This window comes from Colletotrichum gloeosporioides (assembly GCF_011800055.1).
Source record: "Colletotrichum gloeosporioides strain Lc1 chromosome Unknown consensus_89, whole genome shotgun sequence".
Taxonomy (NCBI): Eukaryota; Fungi; Ascomycota; class Sordariomycetes; order Glomerellales; family Glomerellaceae; genus Colletotrichum; species Colletotrichum gloeosporioides.
In genome coordinates, this window is record NW_025544734.1 from 92,375 (window position 1) to 118,773 (window position 26,399).

The 26,399-nt window shown below is 56.1% G+C and overlaps 5 protein-coding genes across 5 annotated transcripts; 2 read left to right on the top strand and 3 right to left on the bottom strand.

Moving 5' to 3' along the window:
- Nucleotides 1-130: 130 nt before the first annotated feature.
- GCG54_00010615 (uncharacterized protein) lies at nucleotides 131-3,302 on the bottom strand (the record flags this gene model as incomplete). Its single annotated transcript, XM_045410535.1, has 4 exons — nucleotides 131-2,623; nucleotides 2,813-2,985; nucleotides 3,053-3,063; nucleotides 3,262-3,302. 4 exons carry the CDS (start codon nucleotides 3,300-3,302, stop codon nucleotides 131-133), a joined length of 2,718 nt encoding a protein of 905 aa, XP_045258103.1.
- Nucleotides 3,303-5,272: 1,970 nt separating this feature from the next.
- On the bottom strand, nucleotides 5,273-7,062 carry GCG54_00010616 (putative T-complex protein 1 subunit beta; the record flags this gene model as incomplete). Its single annotated transcript, XM_045410536.1, has 4 exons — nucleotides 5,273-5,332; nucleotides 5,388-6,762; nucleotides 6,839-6,982; nucleotides 7,016-7,062. 4 exons carry the CDS (start codon nucleotides 7,060-7,062, stop codon nucleotides 5,273-5,275), a joined length of 1,626 nt encoding a protein of 541 aa, XP_045258104.1.
- A 779-nt stretch (nucleotides 7,063-7,841) lies between these two features.
- Nucleotides 7,842-10,342, top strand: GCG54_00010617 (Eukaryotic translation initiation factor 3 subunit B; the record flags this gene model as incomplete). The annotated part of the gene is made up of 3 exons (XM_045410537.1): nucleotides 7,842-8,218; nucleotides 8,319-9,849; nucleotides 9,917-10,342. Coding segments are annotated over 3 exons (2,334 nt in total), but the record flags the coding sequence as incomplete, so codon positions are not given.
- Nucleotides 10,343-11,723: 1,381 nt separating this feature from the next.
- On the bottom strand, nucleotides 11,724-14,116 carry GCG54_00010618 (TBC domain-containing protein C23D3.03c; the record flags this gene model as incomplete). The annotated part of the gene is made up of 2 exons (XM_045410538.1): nucleotides 11,724-12,230; nucleotides 12,305-14,116. 2 exons carry the CDS (start codon nucleotides 14,114-14,116, stop codon nucleotides 11,724-11,726), a joined length of 2,319 nt encoding a protein of 772 aa, XP_045258106.1.
- A 5,467-nt stretch (nucleotides 14,117-19,583) lies between these two features.
- Nucleotides 19,584-21,253, top strand: GCG54_00010619 (uncharacterized protein; the record flags this gene model as incomplete). The annotated part of the gene is made up of 4 exons (XM_045410539.1): nucleotides 19,584-19,706; nucleotides 19,768-19,815; nucleotides 19,873-19,994; nucleotides 20,077-21,253. 4 exons carry the CDS (start codon nucleotides 19,584-19,586, stop codon nucleotides 21,251-21,253), a joined length of 1,470 nt encoding a protein of 489 aa, XP_045258107.1.
- Between the last annotated feature and the right edge of the window lie 5,146 nt (nucleotides 21,254-26,399).

Consider the following 26,399-nt stretch of genomic DNA (forward strand, 5'->3'; position numbering starts at 1 on the left):
CAAATCGTATCCCATCGCCAATGGGTTTTTTTTTTCATGAACCGTCCTTCCCATCCATCCCCAACGCCATGTCCGATGCTGTCCAAAACCATAAAAATGCTACCGCACAAACGGAGAAGGGGGTATCAAATCACGCAAACCCAAGCTCCTCCCTTCCGTCGTCCACCAACCGTCCCCATTCCAGCAACAACCGAAACATGTAAATCCTCATATCCTCTTTGCGCAACGCCTGCGCAGCCCAGACCCTGCCCTCCTCCGCAATCTGCGCCGCCCGGATCTTGCCCTCGTAGTCGGCCCCGAAAAACCACAGCAGCCCCTTCAGCTCGTGGAGCCGCACGTCCACGGGCACGTAGTGGCGCCACGCGTGCACCCGCTCCGCGAGCCAGGTGCGGAAGACGCCGCTCCGGTAGACGAGGCTCTTGCTCCGCAGAAACGGTATGAACCTCCCGCTGAATCCCGCACCGTCGAGGTCCATGAGGTGGGCGTATTTCCAGTGCTCCTGGAACTTGACCTTGTTCTTCGTCGGCTCGTCGTGGCCGCCCCAGAAGGTGTCCCTCTCGGCGTCGCAGTCGCCTTCGTGGCACTTCCTCCAGTCCCCAACAAAGCCGACGTCGAAACGTGGCCCGGCGTCTGATCTCACGATCTCTCCCTCAACGGCGGTAGCGGACGACGCGGACGACATCGTCCATGCGTTCTTCCACATGTTTGCAGCCGCGACGAACCTCGCTCTCAGGAAGCTCTGCCACGAACCCCTGGCAGCGTAGCCGTCCGTGGCACTCCCCCTCCAAAACATGACATTCTCCTTGCTCTCAAACTCCACGTCCGACTCCTCGTCGTATCCCGCCTTGTCGTCAAAGTTCCACGGCGAGGGTATCAGAATGTCCGCGAACCCGGACGTCTTGCTCTGGCTGAATACCGGAAACGGCGTCTTGGTGAATATCGCCGCGGCGGGCGACAGCAGGAATCCGTGGAGGTAGGCCAGGTCGGGCTGGTGGCAGAGGTCGGTGGCCGAGGTCCAGTTGGACACCACGGGGTAGTTCTCCAGCCCGTTTTCGTATACGCGAACGGCGTGCGGGAGGAGGCAGTCGCGGCAGGATTCGCGGCGGGACCACCAGCGGGTGTTGCGCGCGGGCGAGTCTGGGGGACAGGCCGGGGCGACAAAGTCGTAGTAGATCTCGTCGCGGATGTGGTCTGCAAAGTAAGGTGACTTGACCTTGGGGCCGAGAACGGTGTCGTTGTTGGGCCAGAGCTGTCTCGAGGTGTCGAACGGCTTTAGCGCTGACTTGCTGAGCAATCTGGCTCTCGAGTCAAGGCCGACGTTTTGTAGGGCCTGGGTGTCTTCGAACGGGATGGCGACGCGGCACTCGTCGTTGAGATTGATTGCAAAGTCCATGTCGGGGAGATACTGTGCAAACGGCTCAATCATTTCCTGCATCGACTCCATCATCCACATGTGTGATCCAGGAGTGCCAGGGGAGATGCCTATCCTGCCTCCGCGGATGCGAAGACCTCCCATGCCGAGCCACGGCAGCTCCAAAACATGGCTCGTCCTCTGTCTGAGAACTTCTGGCTGTACTCCCCAGAACGGCAACAGGTCGTCGTTAATTTGAGTAAAGTCGTCGATGATGGGGGACCCGTTTCCCATGGCGTACTCGAACCATTTGTCAAAGTTTGGCGGAGGCGGCATGCCGTAGCGAACGCGGTAGTTTCGGACTGCTTCATCCAACGTTCTGCTCTGATTTGCCTGTACCGTCCAATTGTCCGACTTGGCGTGTTCAACAGACAACAGATCCGGGAGAGAAAGGGTGTCGATGGAGGCAAAGTCGGGGTAGAAGACGAGATATGTGCCGCACAGAAACCCAACAAGAACAACGTACCAACCTGTCAAAAATCTCACCAAGCGATTGTCGGCGCCGGGCCCTGACATTCCAGAAATGTCCCTGTCGTAGCGAAGCAGAAGCCCAACTCCTGCTATGGTGACTCCACCGGAAACCATGTAAAGGAGGGAGTCGTCCACTGGTGCAGACGTCTGAAGCATGCGGAAGATCTGATGCGCGTAGACGCCAGAGGCCGTTGTGACCATGGCCAAAGTGCTCGGGTGAAGATCAGTCATGGCGTAGAAACCCGAGAGAATCGCGACGGAGACCACCGTGCTATCCATCACCAAATCTCTAACGGCAACGTAGTGTAGCACGAACGCCCACCTGATGTTGCGCAGGTTATAAAATGAGAAGCACGCGAGGATGGCTAACGCGCCCGCCGACCCCAGGAACAAACGCGAGGCAAATGCCCATGCCTGCGGCGCATCCTCTGCCGTCTCTTGTCGCCATCTCGAGAGGCGGACCAGCAGGAAGGCATCAAGCGCGACGGTCACGATCTGAGCTAGTGGTATTTGTCGTTCCCATCGGAGGGGACCCGGCGGGCAGATTGCGCCAGCGGACTGTGTTGACAGAGCGAGCGTGGACCTCGCGGCGCAGGCCCAGACGACGGCGATGAACAAGTAGCGAATGTGAGGTGCGCTGAAGCAGCGTCGGGAGCGGGTCTGGTCACCGAGTGGCTGTTGAAGGCTGATGGCAGTGGGTAATGCGACCAAATACAGAGTGATAAAGACCGGGAGAAAGGTCTGGGTGACGTAGTTGTTAGTGCTGTAGACTCAGTGCGCATTGAGAGTTGACGATCATCAGTTTCATACCTCGAAGCTTTCCAAGGAACAGTGGACTGTGCGAATCGTACGCCAGAAGAGAAGAGTGCGCAAGACGATGGCGGTTCCGAGTGGTATAGACGGCGACGAAAGGAGATGTCGATTCCGTACAAAATCTATGCTGGCCTGGATGCGTCGTTTCCAGTGGGGGCTTGGCGAAGAAAAGGTTGCCAGTTGGTAGCCTTCATCGTGGGAGCCTTGGTCTGGAGACGACCACTTTGCCCATGCTGCGATAGCAAGACCGGATTCGAGGAGGGTCAGGATTGAGAAATGGATCGGTCTCTCTGTTTAGAAGAAAGATAATGTTAACAGCAGTTGCAAAATACAGTGTTGCGCCGGGGATTGACTTACCAAAGGCGGCACTGTTATTATATCGTGATGTTATCCAGGCGGTGCAAACAAATAACACAATGCTGCAGCTCTGTCAGTACGTCGGATCATGTCGAACTTTGACTTGGCGCAGCAAGCTTGAACTGAGAGAAAAGAAAGTCTCAGATGAATTAAGACTGAGGTGCCCAAATAGCGACGACTGAGACCTAGGAATTGAAGGTGTCACTCACCTAGCCGCCAAGCTGCCGTGTCTCTTCAGCGGGGCCGCCATCGGCCACCAAAGGTCGCCTTACCCAGCGCCGGCTTGGCACGCGGAGTGACGTAGGAGGAGCGGGAAACAGCAAGAGCAAAGTCAACGTCGCAAAATTATCGCATCCTCAAGTAGACGACCATTGCCTCGTTTCTCACTGAGCAGAAGGTAAGAAAACAGAAGGTGAGGAAAGAAGAGAGAAGAGAAAAGGTCAGAGCAGATCCAAAGCCCCCGTGTCTGAGGAGAATGAGGAGAAGGGGAAATAAAGAAGGATGCGAGACGGCGCCATTACTAGCGCACGCCCGACGAACGGTCATCGTGTTGGCTGCCAGGCAGGCTACATGCTGGGCTGCCCGTCATCCATGGCTCTGGCTCGAGGGCATGGTGGTGGTGGTGCATCCATAATACGGCAAGACACAAGGGTAACGGGACCAACGACTTCGTTGGAACCTTTCTGTCTACCTCTGACTTCGTACAGAACCAATGGCATGGGCTGCAGACACGTAGTTGTGCCGCAATACCGATCCACATGAGAAAAAGGTATGGAGCTGCCCATTCCCTGTTTGCAGTCTCTTCTTCCCGAACGTAGTATTGACGTTAACCAAGGAACGCAGTCCAGTTCCCTTGCCATGTTCTGCTTCTCCTGTCTGTTCTGTTTACCGAGTACGGGACCGCCCCAGACTGCGAAAGCTGGGGGGTTTCGAGTACTGCTATTCCCGGATGGTGGCTGGCGTCATATGGCCATGCTTGCTCTTGCGGCGGTACACATGCATACTGGACCGGGGTCACTCCTGGTGGGCTTCCCCAGCATCACCTCGGCATTCGTGTCGTCGGTCTGGACAGGTCTTCCAAGGCAAAGAGATGACTGCGAGTGGGCAGACAATGCCCCGAGCGTGCTTCTCTGTACATACGTACAATTATTTGGAACTCCTGCGGTACAGGCTTATGTGTCCCCCGTACATCAAGAGGCGGTGTTTTCGTGTGGAGAAGAAAGAAAGGGACGCTGGCGCAATGCGACTCAGCGCCCATGGACAATGCTCTTCGCTTCGGATCCATCCCTCGACATTCCGATCTGCGGGCCGGTGGATCTAACTTGATTCGGATGACATAGGACATGGATACGGAGAGACAGACGAACAGAGACTGCGGAAGGCAGCAGGAGATGAAGAACGACAGTCAACGAATGTTGAGATGAACATCATCGTCTCGTAGTTCTCCAAGCACCGGGAGTTTTAGCTCAGGGGGGCAGGGGCTGTCTGGCTGCATCTGAAGGTGCGTTGTGCTCAGCTGGCTGCAGGGCCTTTTCTCAAAGTTTCAGCGTGGCGTGCGGAGAACCTAGCTGGCGCTGTGTTCCTCGTCGATCCGGCACCTTGGACCCTTTTCTTGGCGTCTGCCTAGGAGGACAGGGCGCTGGCCGGCATCACTTAATATCCAAGAAGCTTCTTTTGATCACCCATGACCATGCCGACAACCCGATAGGGCAGCTAATGGCGCTTTTTTGGCAGGCTTCTAGCCCGGCCATCGTGTGCGAAACCTCCGACTTGCGAGCAGCAACCGGCGGGAGGCCGGGGCCGGGGGCTGGAGAAGCTTTTCGGTGTTGCCTTCTGAGTTTTGACTTCAAATATGCCCTCCATATCTCTTAATTGATTTGTCGGATAGTCCCGGCTGCGCCCTGTCTTTCGTTTGCAGTTCTCAAGAGAACGGCGGCGCCGATTTCCACCTGTGAGAAATGCGAATTTCCTCAACTCATTGTTGCGACAGAATGAAACACCAGCAGGCTGGTCCCAGCCATCAGATGGACAGAGAAGGTGGCAATCAGGCTCTTTCATGACACTAGCATTGATTCATCAGCCTCCGAGGTTGATCCCTACGTCTATGGTATTGGCTTTTTTGTCTTCTCAGTCGTCAACATGCGAACATGACTCTTTTTTGGTCTTTTGCCCTCCCAACCCTGCCGAGAACTCCTGCGTGATGCCGTCACTGTGTCTCGATTAAGCCCGCTGCCTTTGTCTAGGGGCAGCGCGAATAATATCGTCTACACGGAGAAGAAGCTGTTCGAAGTTAGCTACTTGTACCGCCATCATAACGAACTTGGGATCAACATACCTCTGCTGCCTCGCTGGCAGAAGAAACAACAGCTCTCTTCAGTTTGTAGCTCTCGACGACACCCAGGTCGCGCATGTCGGCAATACCACCGCCGGGCGTCAGCAGATCGAGTCCGTAATTCGTCATGCCGTCGTAGATAGCCTTCCTCAAACGGGCGACAAGCTCGCCAGAGTCAAGACCGGCATTGTCGGCCAGGATGGTGGGAAGCTGGCGCAGAGCAATAGCGAAGCTGCTGACGGCCATCTGCTTCTTGCCCTCCACGCGGGTAGCGGCGCCCTCGACGGCCTTGGCCATGTTCATCTCAGCACATCCACCGCCCAGAGTAGTCCAGGGCTCCTTGACCGTCTGTGACAGGACGGCCAGCGCATCGTGCAGACTGCGCTCAGCCTCGTCGAGGAGCTGATCCGTAGCACCACGCAGCACAATCGTGCAAGCCTCGCCCGCAGCGACACCGGAGAACTTGATCAAAGTGTCCTCGCCAATAATGACCTCCTCGATCACGTCACACGATCCCAACTTGACCTGCTCGGGGTGGTCGAAAGTAGAAGCAATCTCACCGCCCGTGACCAAAGCCAGTCTCTCGATACCGTCGAAGTCGGCGTGCTCGATTGACATGATGCCCGCGTCCGTGAAGAGCTGCTCGGGCCAGTTGTAGATGAGTTGTCTGTTGATAAAGCAGTTGATACCGTGCGCCTTGATCTTCTCGACCTTGGCCTTCATCTTCTCCTTCTCCGCCTTCTCGAGGTCAGCCAGCTTGCTAGTGGATCCGACCTTGACACGAGCGCCAAAGATCTTGATCTTGTCCGTGTCCATCGATGTGTTGGCGACGAGAATCTTGGCCTTCTCCAAACGCTTGGGCTGGTTGACACCGATCTTCTTATCGAGGATAAAACCCTCATCGAGGTAGGAGTCGCTCAGCTTGCCACCGGCCTTCTTGATGATCTGGATATGGCTCAAGTCGGATGAGTTCTTGAGTCGAAGCACGGCGTCGGTGGCGAGCTTGGAGAAGTGGTCGCGGTCCTGGGCGAGGACCTTGGAGCTAAGGGTGGTACGGGCGATGGCCTGCATGTCTTTTCTGAAGGCCTCGGGGTTGTTGCTGCGATCGACGGCAAGCTCTTTCAGGGCCTTGAGAGCGGCCTGGCTGGCTATTCTGTAACCCTCAATGATGGTCTGAGGGTGGATCTTCTTGTCGACGAGCTTCTCAGCTTCACGGAGAAGCTCGGCGGCGAGGACAGCGACGGAGGTAGTGCCGTCACCAACTTCGTCATCCTGAACCTTGGAGATGTTGACGAGGACCTTCGCGGCCGCGTTGTCGAGGGCAATAGACTTGAGGATGGTGGCGCCATCGTTCGTGACCATGATCTCGCCGGTCGAGCTGGATGGTTGTTTGTCAGCCAAGGCGGTGGACCCTTGACGATGCTCGTGGCGGGGTTCACGGAGTTTCAACCTACGCAGACTGCAGAATCTTGTCCATACCCTTGGGGCCGAGGGTGCTCTTCACGAGATCGCCAACTGCGATAGCGCCCACGAACGCGGAGAGACGGGCATTCTCTCCCTTCTCCTCGGTGGTTCCGTCCTCGAAGATTTGTGTCGGGCTGAAGGACGACTGGAGGGGTCCAAGTCAGTACAGGAGGCTCAGACAAGACGTGGTAAATTTGCGAGGACCACAAACCATGGTGAATATATTATCCAGACACTCTGTTTCGGATCGAGACGGTGACTGATTTGGCGGGGGGAGGGAATCAAGGTGTCGTGGTTTGTACGGGTTCCTTCAGCCTTGGGAGCTTCACTGAGAAAATCGACCTCGAAAATTTGGGGGGGTTCAGCCTGGCGAAGTGGGGTGGTCTGGGCAGCAGCTTCCAGGCGCGCTGTGATTAGCGAAGCAGAGCTGCTGGACTGTTTCTACAGACGTCCATCCTCCACTGAAGCAGCTGGGTGTGGCCAGTGCACGGCAGGTACCTTACACCGCAGGGCATCAACGGGCGGGAGGGGCAGGTCGAGGGCGGTGAACAGTACTTGAGAGCTTCGCCGTGACAGCGATAGGGGACCGGCAGAACGGCACGTGACTGAAATCAGGTAGCGAGGGGCTCTAACCGGAGCCGGAAGAACCAGCTGTTCCAGCCCACACGAATGTCAGACCTTCCGCCGAAAACTTCACAGCAGAGGCCCAAATTGTGTGCGAGGTAGCTCTTGGCCCCCTGGTATCATTCTTTCCGAGGTGCATCAACGCTGTCAAAGTCACCAGCATCTGAGAATTCAGCCTGTTAGTGTATTTTTGCACCAAACTCCGGCCTTTGAAGCCTGTATCTTGAGCCAGCCGAAGCGGTCCGCAGCTCGGAAACCCTCACAAACCGAAAAAAATCGCGGGGCACTTTTTCGTCCAAAGAAAGGCCAGGACACCACCCCACATCTCACAACTGGGCACCTCTTTTTTTCCCACCACATCAAACAGCATCGCACCGCAAATCGCGCCCTTCACCGAGACACACCCCCTCTCCTTCCTTGCCACCAACGAAAATCTACTGCGAGCCCCGACCGTTGTCGCTGTGTCCAAAAGTCGCAATCATGGCGTTCGCCCAGCTGCAGGACGCGAACCTCGACGAGGAGGAGTACGACGAGGAGGAGATTGACATTTCCGACCTGCGCGAGAAGTACGAGGTTCAGCTGGAGCAAGGTTACGATGCTTTCGTCGTCGTCGACGGCCTCCCCGAGGTTACCGAGGAGCAGAAGCCCAAGCTTGTCAAGTTCTTGTTGAAAAAGTTGAACTCTGTTGGAAAGACGAGGGAGGACCTGATTTACATGCCCATGGGCGACAACGGCAAGTCGCTGAGGTACGTCTCGCCCGGTGGATCTGCTGCACCTACTACTGCGCTGCGGGGAGTCAGGTTGCGCAAACAAAGAGGCACGATGGGATGCTGATACCCAGAACAGATTTGCCTTCGTCGAGTTCTCCTCCCCCGGTGAGGCCGCCGCCGCTGTCCGCGGACTGGACCAGGTCCCTCTCGACAAGAAGCACACCCTTCGCGTTAACAAGCTTACCGATATCGAGCGCTATGGCAAGGAGGGCAAGGTTCAAGAGGAGTACACGCCGCCTCAGATCGAGGAGTTTACCGAGAAGGAGCACTTGAGATCATTCCTGAAGGACCCCAGCGGTCGCGGAAGAGACCAGTTCGCCATGTACCGTGGCGAGACTGTCGGCGTTTTCTGGAACAACGAGAAGGACGTGCCCGAGAACATCGTCGACCGTCAGAACTGGACCGACAGCTTCGTCCGCTGGTCGCCCCAGGGCACCTACCTCACCTCGGTCCACAACCAGGGTGTTCAGATCTGGGGCGGTGCCTCATGGACACGGCAGCAGCGTTTCGCACACCCCAACGTTACCTTTGTCGACTGGTCCCCCAGCGAGAACTACCTCGTTACCTGGTCTGCCCGCCCCATCTCCATCCCCGACGAGGGCCACCCCGCGCTGTCCATCGACGAGGATGGCAAGAACTACATCATCTGGAGCGTCGAGAGCGGCAAGCCTATGCGTTCCTTCGCCAACCTGGACATGACTGGTCTGGACGAGGCCAAGCAGCGCAAGCTCCTCTGGCCCGCCTTCAAGTGGTCCGCCGACGAAAAGTACGTTGCCCGTCTCAACTACCAGACCGGTATCTCCATCTACGAACTCCCCCGCATGAACCTCCTCGACAAGACCTCGATTAAGATTGAGGGTATTATGGACTTCGACTGGGCCCCTGCTACCGTGCAAAGAGAGGGCGTCAAGACATACGAGCAGCTCCTTACCTACTGGACCCCCGAAATCGGCAGCAACCCTGCCAAGGTCGGCCTCATGAGCATCCCCAGCAAGGAGGTTGTCAGACAACTGCCCCTCTTCTCCGTCTCCGACGCCAAGCTTCACTGGCAATCCGAGGCTGCCTACCTCTGCGTCAAGGTCGACCGTCACTCCAAGTCCAAGAAGTCTCAGGCCACAACCCTCGAGATCTTCCGTATCAAGGAGAAGGGCGTCCCCGTCGAGGTTGTCGACACCATCAAGGACACTGTCATCAACTTTGCGTGGGAGCCCAAGGGCGACAGATTCGTCATCATCACAACAACGGAGCCCGTCGGCCCCACGGCCGTCGCCCCCAAGACGTCTGTTGCCTTCTTCTGCCCCGAGAAGGCCAAGGGCAACGCCGTCGGCAACTTCAAGCACCTCCGTACGTTGGACAAGAAGAACAGCAACGCCATTTACTGGTCTCCGCGCGGACGTTTCGTCGTCATCGCCACCGTCCACAACCAGCAGAGCTCCGATCTGGACTTCTTCGACCTCGACTTCGAGGGTGAGAAGCCCGAGTCTGACAAGGACCTGACTGCAAACCTCCAGCTCATGAATACTGGCGACCACTACGGTGTCACCGACATTGAGTGGGACTCCTCAGGACGTTTCGTCGCCTCCTGGGCTTCTGCCTGGAAGTCACCCGTATGTTTTTACTCCACTGACTCACATCCCCTGACTATTTGGCTCATCGCTGACTTTTGTTCAATAGATGGAAAACGGCTACCACATCTACGACTTCAAGGGTGAGTGTCTCCGTGAGGAGCCCATCGAGAAGTTCAAGCAGCTGGCGTGGCGCCCGCGCCCCGCGACCCTCCTTAGCAAGGAGGAGCAGAAGCAGATCCGCAAGAACCTCCGCGAGTACTCCCGCGTCTTCGAGCAGGAGGACCAGGACCGCGGCGCCTCCGCCGACCGCGAGGTCGTCGAGGGCCGCCGCCGCCAGTTGGCCGAGTGGGTTGCCTGGCGCGAGTCCCTCGAGGAGGAGGTCTCCGAGGAGCGCGAAGACCTCGGCCTGCCTAGCGACATCATCGGCTACCTGCTCTCCAAGAAGGCCGATGCCGTGCCCGAAGGCGAGGAGCAGATCATCGAGGAGATTGTGGAGGAGGTGCTCGAGGAGTCCGAGGAGGTTGTTGCCTAGAGAGAGAGGGTGTTTTCCTTTGCTTTTCCTGGTTTAGATCATCAGCCGCGACGGGAAGTATCATTGCGCAAAAAAGGCAGTGGAGGAGGAGAAGAGAGTTGAAAAGTATAGGGATCAAAGCCTCCATTCCCAGTTGTTTGTTCCATTTGGGCGGTCAGGTGGAGGCTGGGGTGGTAAAGGACGGCTAATTCATTATGGATTTGAAAGACACCACACCTTTCGCATCACCAATGTGTATGATGATGATTTACATGAGGGTATTTGTTGGAGTAGGTTTCTGAACGGCCTTTTGCCCCTCAGCTTAATGATGAAGCGAGTGAGTACGCCTGGTTCTCCAGAAGTTTTTCGCGATGCCATATTCGATGCGTTGTCCAAGTGTAAGGTAGGTACATCAGCATCGTCTTTAAGGGCCCCTCACAAGATGCATTTCGACAGCAGCCTACCTAAGCCGAAGGAAAAATTCCCAACGTCGTAACCCCATTCATTCAACATCTCACTATCCTCGAGATATTCGCGCATCATGCAGACAATCACCCCGGAGACACTAATACACAACACTCTTCATGGATTTCTTCTACAATACGACTATGATGACGAATAGGATATTCCCCAAACACCCCTAGCACAGAAAAGTGATCAACACCTGTTCCAGCGTTCAACACGAAACTCCCCCCTGGATTGGCCAGGAATCAACAAGATCTGGATCGCAAGCGACGCCCAAGAACGTAGGTTAAGAGGTAAGAAAACGCCAAAGAAAATGCAGGGAAGTCTTCTTTCTATACAGGTAACATGTAGATAATCCCCGTGGGTATCCAGAAGAGGACACACCACAAACAAAAATAAAGGACACTTGGTTTTATCCACAAAGGTATTCCCGCGTGTGAAAGCGGTGTTGTATATATATCTACAATTCCCCCATTTGGCCCGTATAAGTCTTTGCGTCGACCGAGACACGGGCGATGCTCGCGCGCTGCGAAACATCCCCTGGTACGACGTGTGATGATTTTTGGAAGAAAAAAAAAAGAACAACTCCCGCCCCAAGATCCAGAAGTGAAGAGAGGAAGAGACAAAAATGCTACACAAAAAAACCAGCTCCCACAAAATGCTTGTCCATCGCGCCACTGACGCCGGTGTTTCTTTATACACGACCTCCACACTCAAGCCCCTTTCTCGCTGTTCCAGGAGCTCGGTGTGTTTTTATATTTGTCGTTTGTGTGTATGTGATTCGCCTCCGATGGGGGCCTGGGGGGCGATTGCTTCCTGCCCACGGCCCAGGAGATTAGATATAAACAGTTAGGATCATGTCGTATGTTCCAAAAGTCCGAGTGTAATTCATTCAAGCGTTAAAAGTAACGGGGTGAGAGGCGGAGGCGAGGAACTCTCAAGCCTTGCCCGCCTCCCGGACCAGCTTCATCCAGCGGTCCTCGGCGCCGTCGTCGCCGACAACGGCTTTGCGGGCGTCCTTGTTGTTGGCGCCGCCTTCAATATACTTCTTAGCCTCGCCGGGGGACTTGATGCCGAGGAGCGCCATCTCGTGGCGCATGAGCATGGCAACGGCGGCGCGGACGAGGACGGTGTCGCCCTCGAAGACGTACACGTCCCACAGGCGCGCGGCCTCGTCCATGGGCAGGTGGCTGGTGCCCAGGCCCATGAAGAAGTTGCCGAGGTAGAAATCGGCGTCGCCCTGGGAGATGTCCTTGGTCAGGTGCTCGTGCAGCTGGGCCGACTTCGCGCCGAGGGTCTGCATGACGAGGTTGTAGGCCGACGCCTTGGCGCCTGGGTCGTCGGAGTAGAAGCTGAGGGGGAGAGGGCGGTTGAGGACGTTGGCCAGGGCGATGAAGGCCGATGCTGGCGTGGGAAGGTTCAGCAGCAGGAGTGCAGCGACAGTCTGGGGAGACGTTAGTATAAAGTCCGGCGATGTGGTGTGACTCGGGTGTTTCAAAAAGAAGGTAGGTCACTTACGTTACACCCCTTGACGTAGCCGATGTCGCTGCGGTACAGAGCATATGCAGACAGCACTTCGACAAGGCTCTGGTGGAGCGGTCCGCCGACCTGGAAGATGCGCAGATCCTGCCAGGTGTGCTCGGCCACGTCTTTGCGGATGCTCGAGATCCACGCTGATTTCCTGATGTCCTCCGGGTCGCCTCTGCCGCCGTTGACGCGCTCCTCGAGCTCCTGAGCCCGGCCCAGGGCGGCGTTGTACGACGTCTCTGAGAGGCCGAGTTCGTTGCCAATGGCTCTCGCCCAGACAGTGCCTCTGCTGCGCGGCGCGATGCCCTTCCACCAAAGCTCGCGCGTGCGGCGCTCGCGGACAGCGTCCTTCCATCGGGGGATGATGTCGTCCTCCCAGATCCGCTGCAGGTTGTCCGCCGTGGAGTCACGTGTCGCCGTCTTCGCCTGCCGAGAAACCTCGCGGCGACGATCCGCCTCGGCGCTGCGCGCCATCATCTTCTTGTACTCGCGCAGGTGGCGCCTCTCCTCGGCCGGGTCCTTGGGTGGGAGCCAGGAGGGGCGCGTACGACTCAGGACGGCCTCCTTCTCCTTGGAAATTGGAAGTGGGTCGATCATGATGTTCGTCTGGTGCCGGATCGGCGGGAGCTCGGGCAGCGCAGACTTGACCCTGGGCTTCTGCACATGCTGCTGCTGCTCGAGCTGCTTGCCGCTCCACGTGTTGGGACGCCCCGAGGGGTTGGCGTTCTCTGCGGCGCGTTCGCGGACGTAGTCGGAGTGCTCCTCGAGCTTCTCCGTGAGGGCCTTGGCCTCGGAGCTGAGGTGCTCCAGTGCGAGGTTCCAGCTCTTTGCACGGGTTTTGAGCGGCTCCGGCGGCGGCGCGTGGCCATTTTCCCCAATGGAGGAGAGGGCTGTGTCAGACTTCCAGGAGGGGGATCGCAGACATCCTGAGTCAACAGGGACAGGGGGTGTTCCGTTCCCGACACTGCGAACGCGCTCTTTTTGGTGTGGTCTGTTTGGCGATCTCGACTTTGACGCTCCTGACGAGGTCGGCCTGCTCGGTGTGCGCTCTGATCGCGGGCGGGGGGAGATGGGCACGTTGTCGAGGATGAGGCCGTCGGGGATGTCGTCGGTGTCGTCCTCGTCGCACTCTTTTTCCAGCTCAAAGATTGACTTTCGGTCCTGATTCGACTGCCAGCTGCCGCGGCGAAGCTTCATCGGCATGTTGGGGTCTCTCGGGAGTAACGAGAAGTTGGGGCTCGGGCTGCGGTTTCGGCGAGAGAAAGGGAGGGAGGTCGTCGAGTGGCTCGCGAAGCCTCGTTGGCTCGGGTTCACCGGACTCCTGTGACGGTCGGGAAGGCGACCAGCGCTCGGGCTGCGGCCATTGCTGAGGGCGTGGCCGTCGGTCTTGAGAGAAAGGAAAGGCGGTCGTGAAGAACGGGAGTTCGGGGCGAGGTCAGCGGCGGCGTTGGTCGCACTCCTCGGCTTGGCCAGGTCTCTCGTCACGGGCGGAGAGCGAGAGGGAGGTCGCTTCCATGATGTCGGGCGGAACTCGGTGGAACTCGTCGAGTAGGATCTCGCGTACGGCTGGCCATGGGGGTTCTTGACAGCGTGAGGGTCGCGAACACGGGCGGCTTCGTAGTTGTTTGCATCGTCGTCGAGACCGATATCTTCAAAATGGCTAACGTCATCCAGGACGCTGTTGTCGTCGGAATGGAAAGACTTGAAGGAAGAGGACTTTGACGATTTGGAGGACGTCATGCCTGGCGGCGAACCTGGACTGGGACCGCTGAGATCAACGTCTTGATGCCCGTATATCATCATTGCATCGTCGGGCTAAGAGGTTGGGAAGAGGGAAACAAGAACAAGAAAAGAAAAAAAAGCTTGTTTGGTGGTAACAATGGTTTGGGCAGGACGGTATGCCGAGACGAGACCTCCTTGGTTGCTTCGCTCTCGCCTGGGCCTGGGGGAGGACGGGGCAACACCAGCAGACAGACAGGCGTGAAGAAAGTGTGGATATTCAGGGTGATGGATACTGGGTGGTATTGCGCGGACTGGAGTAGAAGACTGGCGTGGAGCAGGGGGACGGGCTATGCTAATGCTGTATGCTTGTCGAAGTGTATTGTTGCTCCCGTTGTGCGTGCCGTACAGTATGGAGTAGGTAATGTTGATTGATGGTTTCCCTGGGTTCCTGGGTGCTGGCCTGGTCTAGGTGCTGGGGTCCGGTTCAGTTCACTCGCAGAAGGCAATTATGCGGAAGGGTAGAGCCTGGCTTCTGACGGGGGGATAGCGGGCAGATCCCTGGCGCAGGCTTGGCCGGTGCTTGGTCGTCTTGTCTTTTCGACGAGGGATGATGAGACGAGACGAAGGCAGCGTCTGTGGGTACAAACCCCTTGATGCTCAGTGTGCGCGAAGCCCAGGTCAACTGTCTCGAATTGGCTGGGATGCGGGTAGCGGGGTGGCCGGTGTCAAAGGTCACAAGGTTTGAGCTGCTGTCTGTGTCGAACAGGAGACTGCTGGAAATAGGTCGGGTTGGCTGGCCTTTCTGCGCTTTTGGAGAGAGGTTTGAGAGGTTTCCTTCTGTCGTTCAAGAGCGCCTCGTCTCAGGATTGGAGGGCTCAGGGTAGTATAGAAACGAACGGCGGGGTGAGTTTGAGTTGAAGTGAGTTGAGGGAGCTGCGGTGCGTGTGTGCCTGGGCCCTGCTGACGATCCCGCGGTCGGTGGACGGGTTCAGAGTGTTGTTCAGTTCGGATTAGGGGTAGCAGGTAAGACCGTAGGGGAGGAGGGATTGGCGAAGAATGTTGATGACTTTTGTTTTGGGTGGTGGTGAATGTACAGAAACAGCGAAAAAGGAGGGACGTCCGTGAGCGGCGAAGGGAAGAGAAACGTAGGTAGCGAGCGACTGTGCCGTCAATGTCCGGAGAAGAGGTGAGACCAGAAAAAGTCTGTCCAGGTCCGAGTAGCAAGCAGGTAGGCTGTGAAGAAGGACCGGAGTTGGTTGGAGTAGAAATCCAATGCTACAAACAAAACAGGCGGCCTCTAGCACGGACAGGATAGGGCTGTAAGAGGGGTGGTTGAAGAGGGAAGAATAAGCGTAAGAATGAGGTAAGGTAGAGGTAGAGGAGGATTGGAGGAGCCGGAGGTCGGACGAAGCGTGTCAAAGAGAGAGGATGCCGTCGCCGATGGTCGATTGACGAGCTGATGGGCAATTGGCAAGGTAGGATTCCAGCTGGTGACTATCTGCAGACTCCAAACCAAAGCACAGGTTGGATGTGAAGTCTGAAGCCGGAAGTCTGGGAGACTGGAGACTCTGGGAGATGAGAGGGTCCAGAGGTTGACGGCAATTGGGCAGAGGCGAAATGACGGCAGATTGATGGATGCGAAGCAAGCAGCAGCAAATGAGGGACAATCAACGACGGCAAGTGCACCAACAAGGACCAGGAAAGCAGGGACGAGACAGGACGAACAACGTGCCGGCGGTGTCGTCAAGGAAAACCAGGGAAGAAACCAAGAAACGGGGCAGAATGCAGAAAGGGGTGGAGGGGGGGAAGGGAAGGAGGGGAAAACAGGATCCGATGCGGACGGGATGAGATGGATGGATGGATGGATGGATGGGTGATGGATGGGTTGGGTTGGGTTGGGATGCTGGACATGCAAAAATTGGAGACGCAGTCAGGTCAGGGCAGTCAAGTGAAAGAAAGTCAGGGCGATCCTCCTGGACGGAAAGACAATCATCAGCGATGAGAGTGCTGATAGACATGGAACCATACACTAAGGTACGTGGTAGGCACGGGAGAGAGGCGCTGCTAAGGCCCAGAGAGGAAGATGAGAGACGGTGCGGACAGCGGTTCAAGCGGGCGGCCGGACCTGACGTGGAGACGGGCAGCGACGGATGCTGCGCAGATGGTAATTTTTTATTACTCTGGAGTCCTGGCCTCATCCACTCATCAGCACTGCAAGATTCGTTGCGTCTTTGCTGCCCTCAATTTCCTGGGTTTGCAAGTCTGGACCTTTATTGGGGGCGGGACGGCGGTACTGTCATCTGGGTACGTACCCTGTTCCGCAGTCCGCTCGAGTGGTGAGGCTATCAGTGATGAGTTGTAAAATTACAATTTGTGCCTGCGTTAGCTCGCCGACTAGCGACGACAACTCCGATGCGGTGGTGGACGACGGGCGACGATCGATGAGCGATGACTTGGTGGTGGTGGCCTGCTCCGCTGATTGATGGTGCAATTGGATACATAGTACCTATCCGTAACCACCTAAGGTAAGGTAGACTAAGGCAGGTAACTGAATAAGGTATTCGTAGAAATACTGCGTATGTGTGCGTGCACTGTGCACATGCTCATGAGGAGCGACGCAGAGAACTACTGAACCAGAGTTTGCAAAAAGATGACGATTGTCGAATGTCGGGGGAACACTGGGATCAATGCTGTTCATGTCGAGTGGCAGATTGGACGAAATGCAGGCGATGCTAGAAATGGCACCCTCCCTTTCGCTGAGGGTGTGAAGGCCTGCCCTGCCGCTGGACTCCTCTCAGGAGAGCCTGGAAGGGCAGAGCAGGGCCAGAGCATGCAGCCCAGGTGTTGGTCCGCGGGATAAACAGGCGCTGGCTGCAGAAACCTGAGCGAAACATGCACAGCCAACAGGCACACAACTGTCAGTGGTCACATAACAGGATTGATTCACTTGACTCCGGGCTGTCTGTTGTTGTTGCCGGTTAGTGTTGGTGATGACAACTGAGGGATCCACTCGGACATTGCGGAAATCAGCGAAGGAAAAAAAGGAAAATCAAGAGAAAAAAGGAGAGAGCGGCCAGACGCGTCGAAACTCTGGAAACCGCCCACTTGCCCGCAGACTTCATTTTCGCTTATCCGTACCTTTGGCTAGGGGAGGTACGTATCTTCTGCCCGCAAGTACCGCACTCCACTGCTCAGGGAAGCAGCGATGGTCACCCCACTGACCCGGGCACTGCCTTCCCTCCACATCACTCCACTGCACTCAGGGAAGTCCGGTCGGGGCCACGTGATGACACATCAGGTGCGAACCAGATTCGGAATAACCATGATCCGGCATGTCTTTTTTTCCCGTCAGGTCCAGTCCTAGTCCTGCCTTCAGTCCAGCGCTGTCTCAAATGCTTCATGCTTACCTAAGACATCCTCAGACAATGGTCAAGCACCTTCAGCCTCTCTGTTGAAACGAGCCCGCCGTTTCCAATCATCCACGAGGACCTGCCATCCTCATCTGAGCCTGTCCCGCGAAGATGCTTATCTCTGTTCCCTCGTCTTGGCTGACACCGCCTCTTCGAGTGCCTCAAGCAAGTGTTTGGGGAGGGGACGTGGAGCCGCTATGAAGCTTATCAGCACCAACACGATGCAGCCTACGCCCAGTTGGTGAGGTCGCTGTGCGATACGAAGCCGTATTCACATGCCCCTCAGTAAGCCCTATCGCTATCACCCACTAACCTACCGGAGGGACCTCACGGTGAGGAATCACATCACGACAATTCTTGCGTCTTGTCTTGCACCCGCATACAACAGTCACCGCCAATACGATTGGCAAATCGTCGCTGTTGCAAGTACCCTCCTATAAAGAGCATTCGAGGAAACACCATCATGGCTCCCGCCAAGCTTCATCTTCTATCGCGTCAAGCGCAACACCGTCCGTCATCCCGTCCGCGATGGCCCCGTACAAGTCCCCAAGCACGGCCCCGCTCTCCGCCGCCAAATGCGCCTTCGTCGTGGCCAAGCTCGCCGCCATCGCCTGCGTCTTGATGCTCATGATATCCGGCACCAGCCTCCTCAGAGGCAGCCAACCAGGCACCACCGACCTGCGCGGGAAGCCCTTCTCAATGGTCTCGGTAAGCGCTGCCACTGGCCGCCCGGACCCTTCAAAAGGGTTTCCAAAAGGGGGCAGACCGTTGGAGAAACAGCACACCATTAACCGCCATCAAAGTTCCGAGGCGTCGCCGCCGCAGCCGCCGGCGATGCGCCTCCTTACCTAGCCAGAATGCACTGGTTCCTCGACTCCTTCGCATGGGAATGGCTTGCGAACAACACCGCGCACCGCGACGCCGCCAACTACGTCTTTATCCAGCCCCTCCGCCCGCTGCAGATGCCAGCTGTGCTGCATGACGTCGCTGATTCGCTGTACCGCGCCGGCCACATGATGGACACCTGCCAATCTACACATTTGAATGCATCGGCCACCGAATCCTGCATTCGCGCGAGCCAGCCCTTCTTCGCAGCCTTCGATGCCGCGGAGCCGCTGCGCCTGAACAATGCCCCGGCATTCGTTCTCTACGTGCTCGCACTCGTGGCCAACGTCGTGTCTCCTGCCCTGTTCAGCTGTCTCGCCTTCTTCTCCGACGGTGGCGTCGAGAAGCGTTATCCGTGGCTCAGGACTGGTGTGCTGGCGCTGCCCGTGGCTTTTCACGTCATCTCGGCCTCAATTTTGACGTCCAACGCCAGCTTCCTCGTGCGCTATCTCAATCGATTCCCGGACGTCCCCGCAGACGCCGCGATTGGGCTCCGCTTCTTGGTCGTTGCGTGGTCTGGCGTCATTGCCGAACTGTTGGCCTTGTTGCTCAGCATCGCACGCGTCTTTCTGTTGCGGCTCTGGGCCGTCAAACGCAGGCGCAGGTCGGAGATCATGAAAAGAAGCATTCCATCGCAGTCTCGGATGAAAGCAGATGATGTCTGATACAATTGCGTTTCTTCAGCAACAGCCTCCTGCTTGCTGTCTTTAATCGTACATCATAATGTCTAACGCCAATAGCCCATTCCCGATTCTGTGCAAATGGAATTCCACCCTGCCGATCCGTCTTAGAACCCCCAAAATAGCTCATGGCGCTTTGGAATTTCGGATCAAGATCTGGCCCTGAAGAATTCTGTCTGGTCTCACATGTCCGCCCTGTCCTCAGTCCCCTATTATTGATGACGATCTGCACGGCAACTGAGCCGAGCGAGACAAACAAACAGATTCGCGCTCTGCCGAAAGTTTCGAAGGCCTTTCTTTTTGAAAAGAAAGTTTCATAACTCAACCCGAGTCCATGCTGCCGGAGAATTTTTGGGCACACGCTGGCTAATTTCTTCTGCACCTGCCGAAGAGGGATGGTTCGGTCTTGGCAGTCACGGGAAATGGCGTGCGCAGCAACCTAATTGACCGACAACAGCGCATCCAAGGTTCATTTGGAAATGGAAGTTTCGCACAGACAATCGGGAGAGGTTGCGAATAGAGACATCGAATGTTTTTGATGTAGCCCTGAATCTAGAGCGTTATCCTTGCAGCATGCTTTCCCCATCCATGGAAACCCGTTTGCGAAAAACGGCAGAATATGCAGCCAACATCTTCAAGCACAATTGGCACCTCGGCCTCACGGCGTTCGGGGGACCACCAGTGCACTTCAAAATTGTCTGTTTAACGATACTCGTCGAGAAGTTGCACAGTCGTACACGTTGACTAACAACCACAGCTGCATGACCGATTCGTGAAACGCCTACAATGGATCGACGAGCAAATGGTTACAACCCTCATCAATCTCACGATGACTTCTAGCCCCCTCTGATCCGAGTAATAGTACCAAGAACTCTTCAGCATCTCCCAAGCCCTCTCCGGCCCGGCGAGCACGAAGATGGTATACTGCATCAACCTGATCCGAAATGGGGCCCCGGGTGCCGTGTTGGCCTTCTTCATCTGGAGGTGAGGATAATATGTCTCAGAGAGGGAGAAAGACCAATCCCTATTCGCAGCCTATGTCTAACCCTTTTTTCCCCATGACAAGCCTTCCGGGCGCAGTGGGCATGTACGCCCTGTCTATCGGTGTCTCCAGCATCGGCACCTCGCTCCCCCGCGCAGTCTATGCCCTCCTCTCCGGCCTGAATGCCGCGACGGTGGGCATAATCGCCCTCGCCGCCGTCGAGCTCTCGCACAAAGCCGTGACTGATAGACTCACCCGCACGCTCGTGTTTCTTGCCGCCGCGGCAGGTATGATGTACAATGCGCTCTGGTACTTCCCCGTGTTGATGGCCGCGGCAGGTGTTGCGGCCGTTGTACATGATTACCGCTGGGTTCACCGCCCAGCGAGGAGAATCCTCGGGGTGTTGAGGGCTCTGGGCGGGAGGAGGAGAGAGGTGTCACGGGACGACGGTGCTCAGGGGGACGACTTGGCCGGCCCGTCTTCCTCAACACAGACATCGGCACCGACCCGCGACGAGCCCGTCTTGTCCGGCGCAAACACGGCCCCAGAGCCCCGCATCATTCCGAAGGAGTTCCGCCTCGATTTCTCCTGGAAATCCGGCACCGCCCTCATTCTCGCCTTCTTCGCCACCTTCCTCACAGCGATGATCATCCGCGGCGTGGTCACCGACCTGCCCATCCTCTACAGGCTCTTCTCCAACCTCTACCTCGCCGGCACGATCATCTTCGGCGGCGGGCCCGTCGTCATCCCCCTGCTGCGCGAGTACGTCGTCGCCGAAACCTGGGTCTCCCCGCGCGACTTCCTCATCGGCCTGGCCATCGCCCAGTCCTTCCCCGGGCCCAATTTCAACTTTGCCGTGTTCCTGGGCGGGCTGACCGCGGCCAACGCGGGGCGCTCGCCTCTGGCCGGCGCGGTGGTTGCGTTCGTCGGCATCTTCACCCCGGGGATTGTGCTGGTCCACGGCACGATGGGCGTTTGGGGCGTGCTGCGGAGCAGGCCGTGGGTCAAAGCGGCCGTCAGGGGCGTGAATGCCGCGGCTGTTGGGCTGATTTACACGGCGGTGTACAGGATCTGGCAGGTTGGGTTCCTGGACGAGGGGTTCCAGGCGGGGAGGAGTCTGGGGGACGACCCGTGGTGGATCGTGGTCGCGGCCACGGCGTATGTTGGGGGGAGGTACTATGGTGTAGCCGCGCCTTTTGCGATCCTGCTCGGCGCGGCGATGGGGTTGGGAAGGTACGGTGTTGTTTCCGGAAGGGGTTGAGAAGGGACGAGCCTGCGAATCGAGTCGTGCGTGGGATCGGAATTCCGTCTGATGTAACTTCAATATACCTTTGTAGAAGGTTGTTTCATAGACCTCCTCAAGTAAAAGAGTTCCGCATGTCGGATCCTAAAGCTTGGGTTGCGACGAGTTTACAAGGCACGTCCAGCCACTAGAAAAACCTTGACATCACCAGCAACGTTTCCTACCGGTATTGTGGAAAAGAAGCCGGAGAAGAGACGCTTAGATCAGTCGGGTTTCCCGGACCGGAAACACACGTTGTACTATTTCGGTAATCGTTTGACACCTCTCAAACCACGTTTAAGATCGGACGATACATGTATAGATAGGATGCATGTTTGCCATGACATCACTGACTAATCTACTCGTAGCCGACTTCTAAAAGAAGACAAAAATGCAACGCACGGCCGTCTACGAACCCCTTGGAGAACAGACTCCTGATGAGACAGAGGATTGGAGGCTATTCTGCCCAGGGAAGACGTCACCTGTGGCCATGAGGCTTACTTCGAGACACTATAGTCTTGGAAACCATAGAACACACGATCTCCAAGGCGGGGTGCCCGATTTCCAACAGCGTACACTGTGTTCGTCCAGATGCTCGAACCTTTCCGGTGGCGCCGCGGGTGCCGAGAACCCTGGATTGAAACCCGAATAGCAGTAGGGGAGAAGCAAGAGCTCACTTATCGTTCGGGGAGCTTCTTCTGAGCTGGAACCTCGGCCGAGAATATCCAAAGTACCGCGGCTGTTCATCGTGATGCCAGATTGAATTGTGAGCAGTTGAGCCACATGCTCACGGTATTTGGGAAGCTTGATAGAGGAGCTGCTGCTGCTCAGCCTATCCGAAGCGTGCGGAGTGAGTAAGCAGAAGCTTAGTTACTTGCAAGATCGTGCGGTTATCATACTCAGTCTTTTACTGCTTTTGGCTGGAGTGAAGCTGATAGGTTCATCGAGAGGATCAACAAGGATGGTGGTTACACATCATCCCGTCGACAATTTGAGGAAGCCAGCGTCACGCTGGGCCATAGCAAGGCATATCATTGGCTGCATATCAAAACGACAATATCAAAGGCATCAAAAACGATATCTTTCAGGGTCAGGAGGGTTCGGAATGGGATTAGATTCGTGTCCATTACTATACACCGTCAGCCGTATTCACTTACGAGATTGATATTGCAGGACAAGGACAAAATTCGATCTCCTACTGCTAGTCTATTCCAAGATGAAGTGTAAACAGTCGGCTTCGTGGATGCTGTTGGCTCGGTTTAAACCAGGGACCCCAATGATGCATCAGGAAGTATGTGCTGTCCTGCCCTATTGACATATGCCCAGTGATCGATCCTCTGATGTGAACTGACAATCGACCGGTTGACAGCATGATGCATTGTATCGTATCCCTGCAGAGAAGGCAATGTAGAAGCATGCCGTGTTGCCACAGACTTCCTGGAAGGAATCGAACTGCGCCCGTACAAGACCTATGCCCAGTGTTAGGATCGGTGTCAGGGCCCAGTGAATGCGTTCGCCATCTAGACTCCTACCATTCGTTCAGGTCAGGCTAGCAATACATGTATGCAGCCCTTATCGAGGAGAGCTAGAATCTGACGACCATCCAGCTAAGAGAGCATGGGTTATGTTCACACTTACCTAGACAATGTCACCCCAATACCGACTCGTTGGTACTGAGAAGATGTTACTCTGACGTACGGTGGCTGCACCAAAGGAGAAGGAGCTCGACGCAGCAGGCCGACTTGGATGCGCAAGCTCGATATGTCGCCAACCTCTTCCCGATTCAGATCATCCCACCAAAGGCTCTCGTAGCCCGCAAACCAGTTGCGGCGATGCGTGAGCCAACGGAGATATCCAAAAGAAAGCCATTACTTCCCCAGTGACACTAAATAGTTCCTCGAATACACCAGAATCTAAGGGGTTGCGTGTGTAAACGCGAGAATCGCACCATTAGCTAACAAACGGGAATAGTAGACAACGAGAAGGGCTCGGCGTAAGCACGTCGCCTCAATGCTCGCGAGGGTCTTCTCGGAATGTCGTGATAGACGCTGGTGTCCCCAAAGCTGCACCGCAGTGAGTGTTTGCGCCCAGGGTGACAGGAGCATTGTTCACGCATAGGACGTAGGGAACATCTGCACTTGAGCCCTGTCTGCTGCTGCAGGTATCAGAATGCGAGGTCTTGGCCACCTAAAAGAGGACTTCCTCCGCTCCTTCAGAGATGTTGTATCATCAGCCCGTGACAGAGGATGAGAAGAAGACGGCGACCGTGGACGGGTGGCAATCGTCTCGTTGAAGATGTTTGGTCTTTGTTGCTCTTCTGCGGTAAACAGCCAATGCTGAGGAGTTCCATCCACTGTTCGCGATGCTGCAGGTAGTCGTCGATCCTGTGGCGATGCCACCGATAATGCGCGCAGCTACACACGGCCAGCAGGTGTAAATGACGAAACACTTCTTCAGTGGCGAAACACCAGTTCTCCATTTCATCCAGAACGTCGGAAAGCAGATGATCATCCGGTACCAACGTAGCTCGTCGGAGAAGACTGGGCCCAGTGTTGCAATATGTGTGGCGTACTGTCAACGCATCACACTTGTGCAAGTTAGATGCACTTGCATGCTATCTGATCCAGACTCGAGCGGCCTCCGCGACCGAACGCATGCAGCCGGGATTGTGGGTGTAGGTTCGTGGAGCTGTGCAGCAGCACTTCTTTGTGGCAGGCGTGGCTGCATGCCCCATCTCCAGACGGCAGCTCGTACGAGCACCTTTGCGCGGACGGCCGAATATCAAGCGGCATCTGCCGACTTGTTGCCAGCAGCGTTGAAACTGGAAGAGTTGACGATGGAGGCCTGCTGGACCAAAAGGCTTGGCTGCTTGGCGAGATATGGCGATAAGCCCAGGGTTGGTTGACGAATCGCATTCGACATGTGGCCACCAGCTGGACGTCCCCTTTTCTGGGTTTATTCCAGAATACCTTCCATTTCGATCAGACTTCCATTGAGCGCCACCTGCGGCACGACAATACGGGCCACGCCAGCCACTGTGAATCGATCGATGCCATTGAACGGCGCAACGGTTAGCCCGTTGGCACTGAGATGATGGCGCCGTTGCCGTAAGTGGTGTTTGATAGAATGAGATAAGTTGGCTCGTGAGGGGTGGCCTTTGTGGGAAGAGCAAGTTTGGCAGAGATAGGCCAGAAACGCCAAGGGACTCAAACGTGGAGAAGGCGCAAATGATTGGAGGACGTTTGATAGGATAAAGCCAAAATGTGAGCGTAGAGGGATGGTTGAAGGCCCAAGAAAATTCCAAGAGAAAACCAAGAAAAGCCAAGGAAGTGGTTGTGCCGACTTTTATATAGCGCGAGCCTTATCCTCCTGCCCAAACGGGACGCTGAAGGAGGATTGAAACCTGCTGACGCGTAGACATGATTCGACTGGCCCTTGACGAGAGCTGTGCATGCCGATACCCGACCAATTCGAGATATCGAGGGTCGTTGGTAAAGAGGGGTATCATTGCAGGGGCCCTGGACGGCCGCTTGAAGGAAATCCACCGAGACGAAGACCAACATTGATGCTGGGTGAGGAGATATTGAACGATGGCTCTAGTGAGCGGCACAGACCTGCCACGCAATCAATCTCATTCGGGAGCAGAGACAGATGCGGGCTGGTCTCACAGGACAACCTATCGAATCAAGCGCAGCTGGTTGGCGACATATTCCGCCAGCCTTCGTCTTCACTTTCCGCTCCATGTCGCGGGAACAATTCTCTTTTTGACGCAAGTTTGACGCACAAAAGTTCCCGGAATGAGACATGGTTCAGAGCTGCAAGAGACGGCATGTGAGATATAGAGACGGCGACGACTGCGAACGACTTCAGTTCTGAGGATGATGTGAAGTTGGATAAACAGGACGAAGGAAGAGAGAAAGATGCGAGGAAACTGCAGCCAGCTGGCAGAGGTCCTAGGGAGCTGATTGCCAGCTGGCCATTTACGAGCTGGCCCGTGTTGGCGCCAATTTTAACCTTAAATGCCCTTGCATGGCACACGTGATTCGTCTCTCTTCATCCCCAGTGACACTTGGTTCCCGTCGTTCGGCCTTTCTTCAACATCCCTCTCATCTCTGCATTGAGCGACCGCTGGCCCATGGAATCGTCCTCTGCTTTGTTTGCTCTTCGCAGCATCCCGGTTCAAGGTCACAAGCTGACTGAACCGTCTCTTCGGGGCATGCATGCATACAGGCTGGTCCTCCAACAGGGAAACATCCGTCAGCTGAAGCCCTCTTGATTCCTCCTTCCACAATTGTAGCTAGCCTTGATGCAGTCAACCAGGACCATAAGAGAAGCAAAAGTACCATGAGGGTCTTTCGTAAGCCTCGGCGTTTTCAAAGTCTCTGGCGACATCGCAATGTTCTGTTCGGGAAGCCACTCGTGCCTCTCTACAGGAGAGGCCTGCTGGCTAAAGCTACGCGACTTGCCTCATTCATCACGTTTGTCATCTCTTGAGTGGTTCCCATATTCATCTTACCTAATTCATTGGAGGAGACATTGATCTCCCAGGGTATCGTCATCCTGCAAGCCACACTCTCAATCTCTGATGCTAAAAAGAAAGCACTGACGGTGTCTGTCGCCCCCTGTGGGACATGATTTTCGCAAACATGTCATGGCTGTAGATCTGAGCTGAGAATCATCAACTCCTCACAAAAAGCGCTGCAGAAAGCGCGGCAACCAAACTCATGAACACGTCGTGTCTCCGGTTGACTGGTTGACTGGCAGTGGCCCTCCCCCACGTAGCCGATGTACCACGCGACAGGGATGGCCGTGTTCCACTCCAAATCTCTGGGGCGTCCCTCCCTCTCAGCTCTGCGACCCTGTCAAGTCTTCCCCGCCTCTCTTCCTCTGACCTCAAGTGACCAAACCATCATTGGCCAATGCAATCGTTGCCCTTGAGACCCTGCGACCAGACTGGGTCGTACGGCGCCGAGCCTTGTGCTCAAGTTGGGGGCGAGTGACCCTGCTATTGCGGACCAATCTTCTCTGTCCTGCGTATCTGCTGTCCACCACCCTTGATATCGGCAGCATACCTGTCCGAGAAGGTCAATCTTTTCGAGAGCGAGCCAAGATGCTGCCCAGGCGG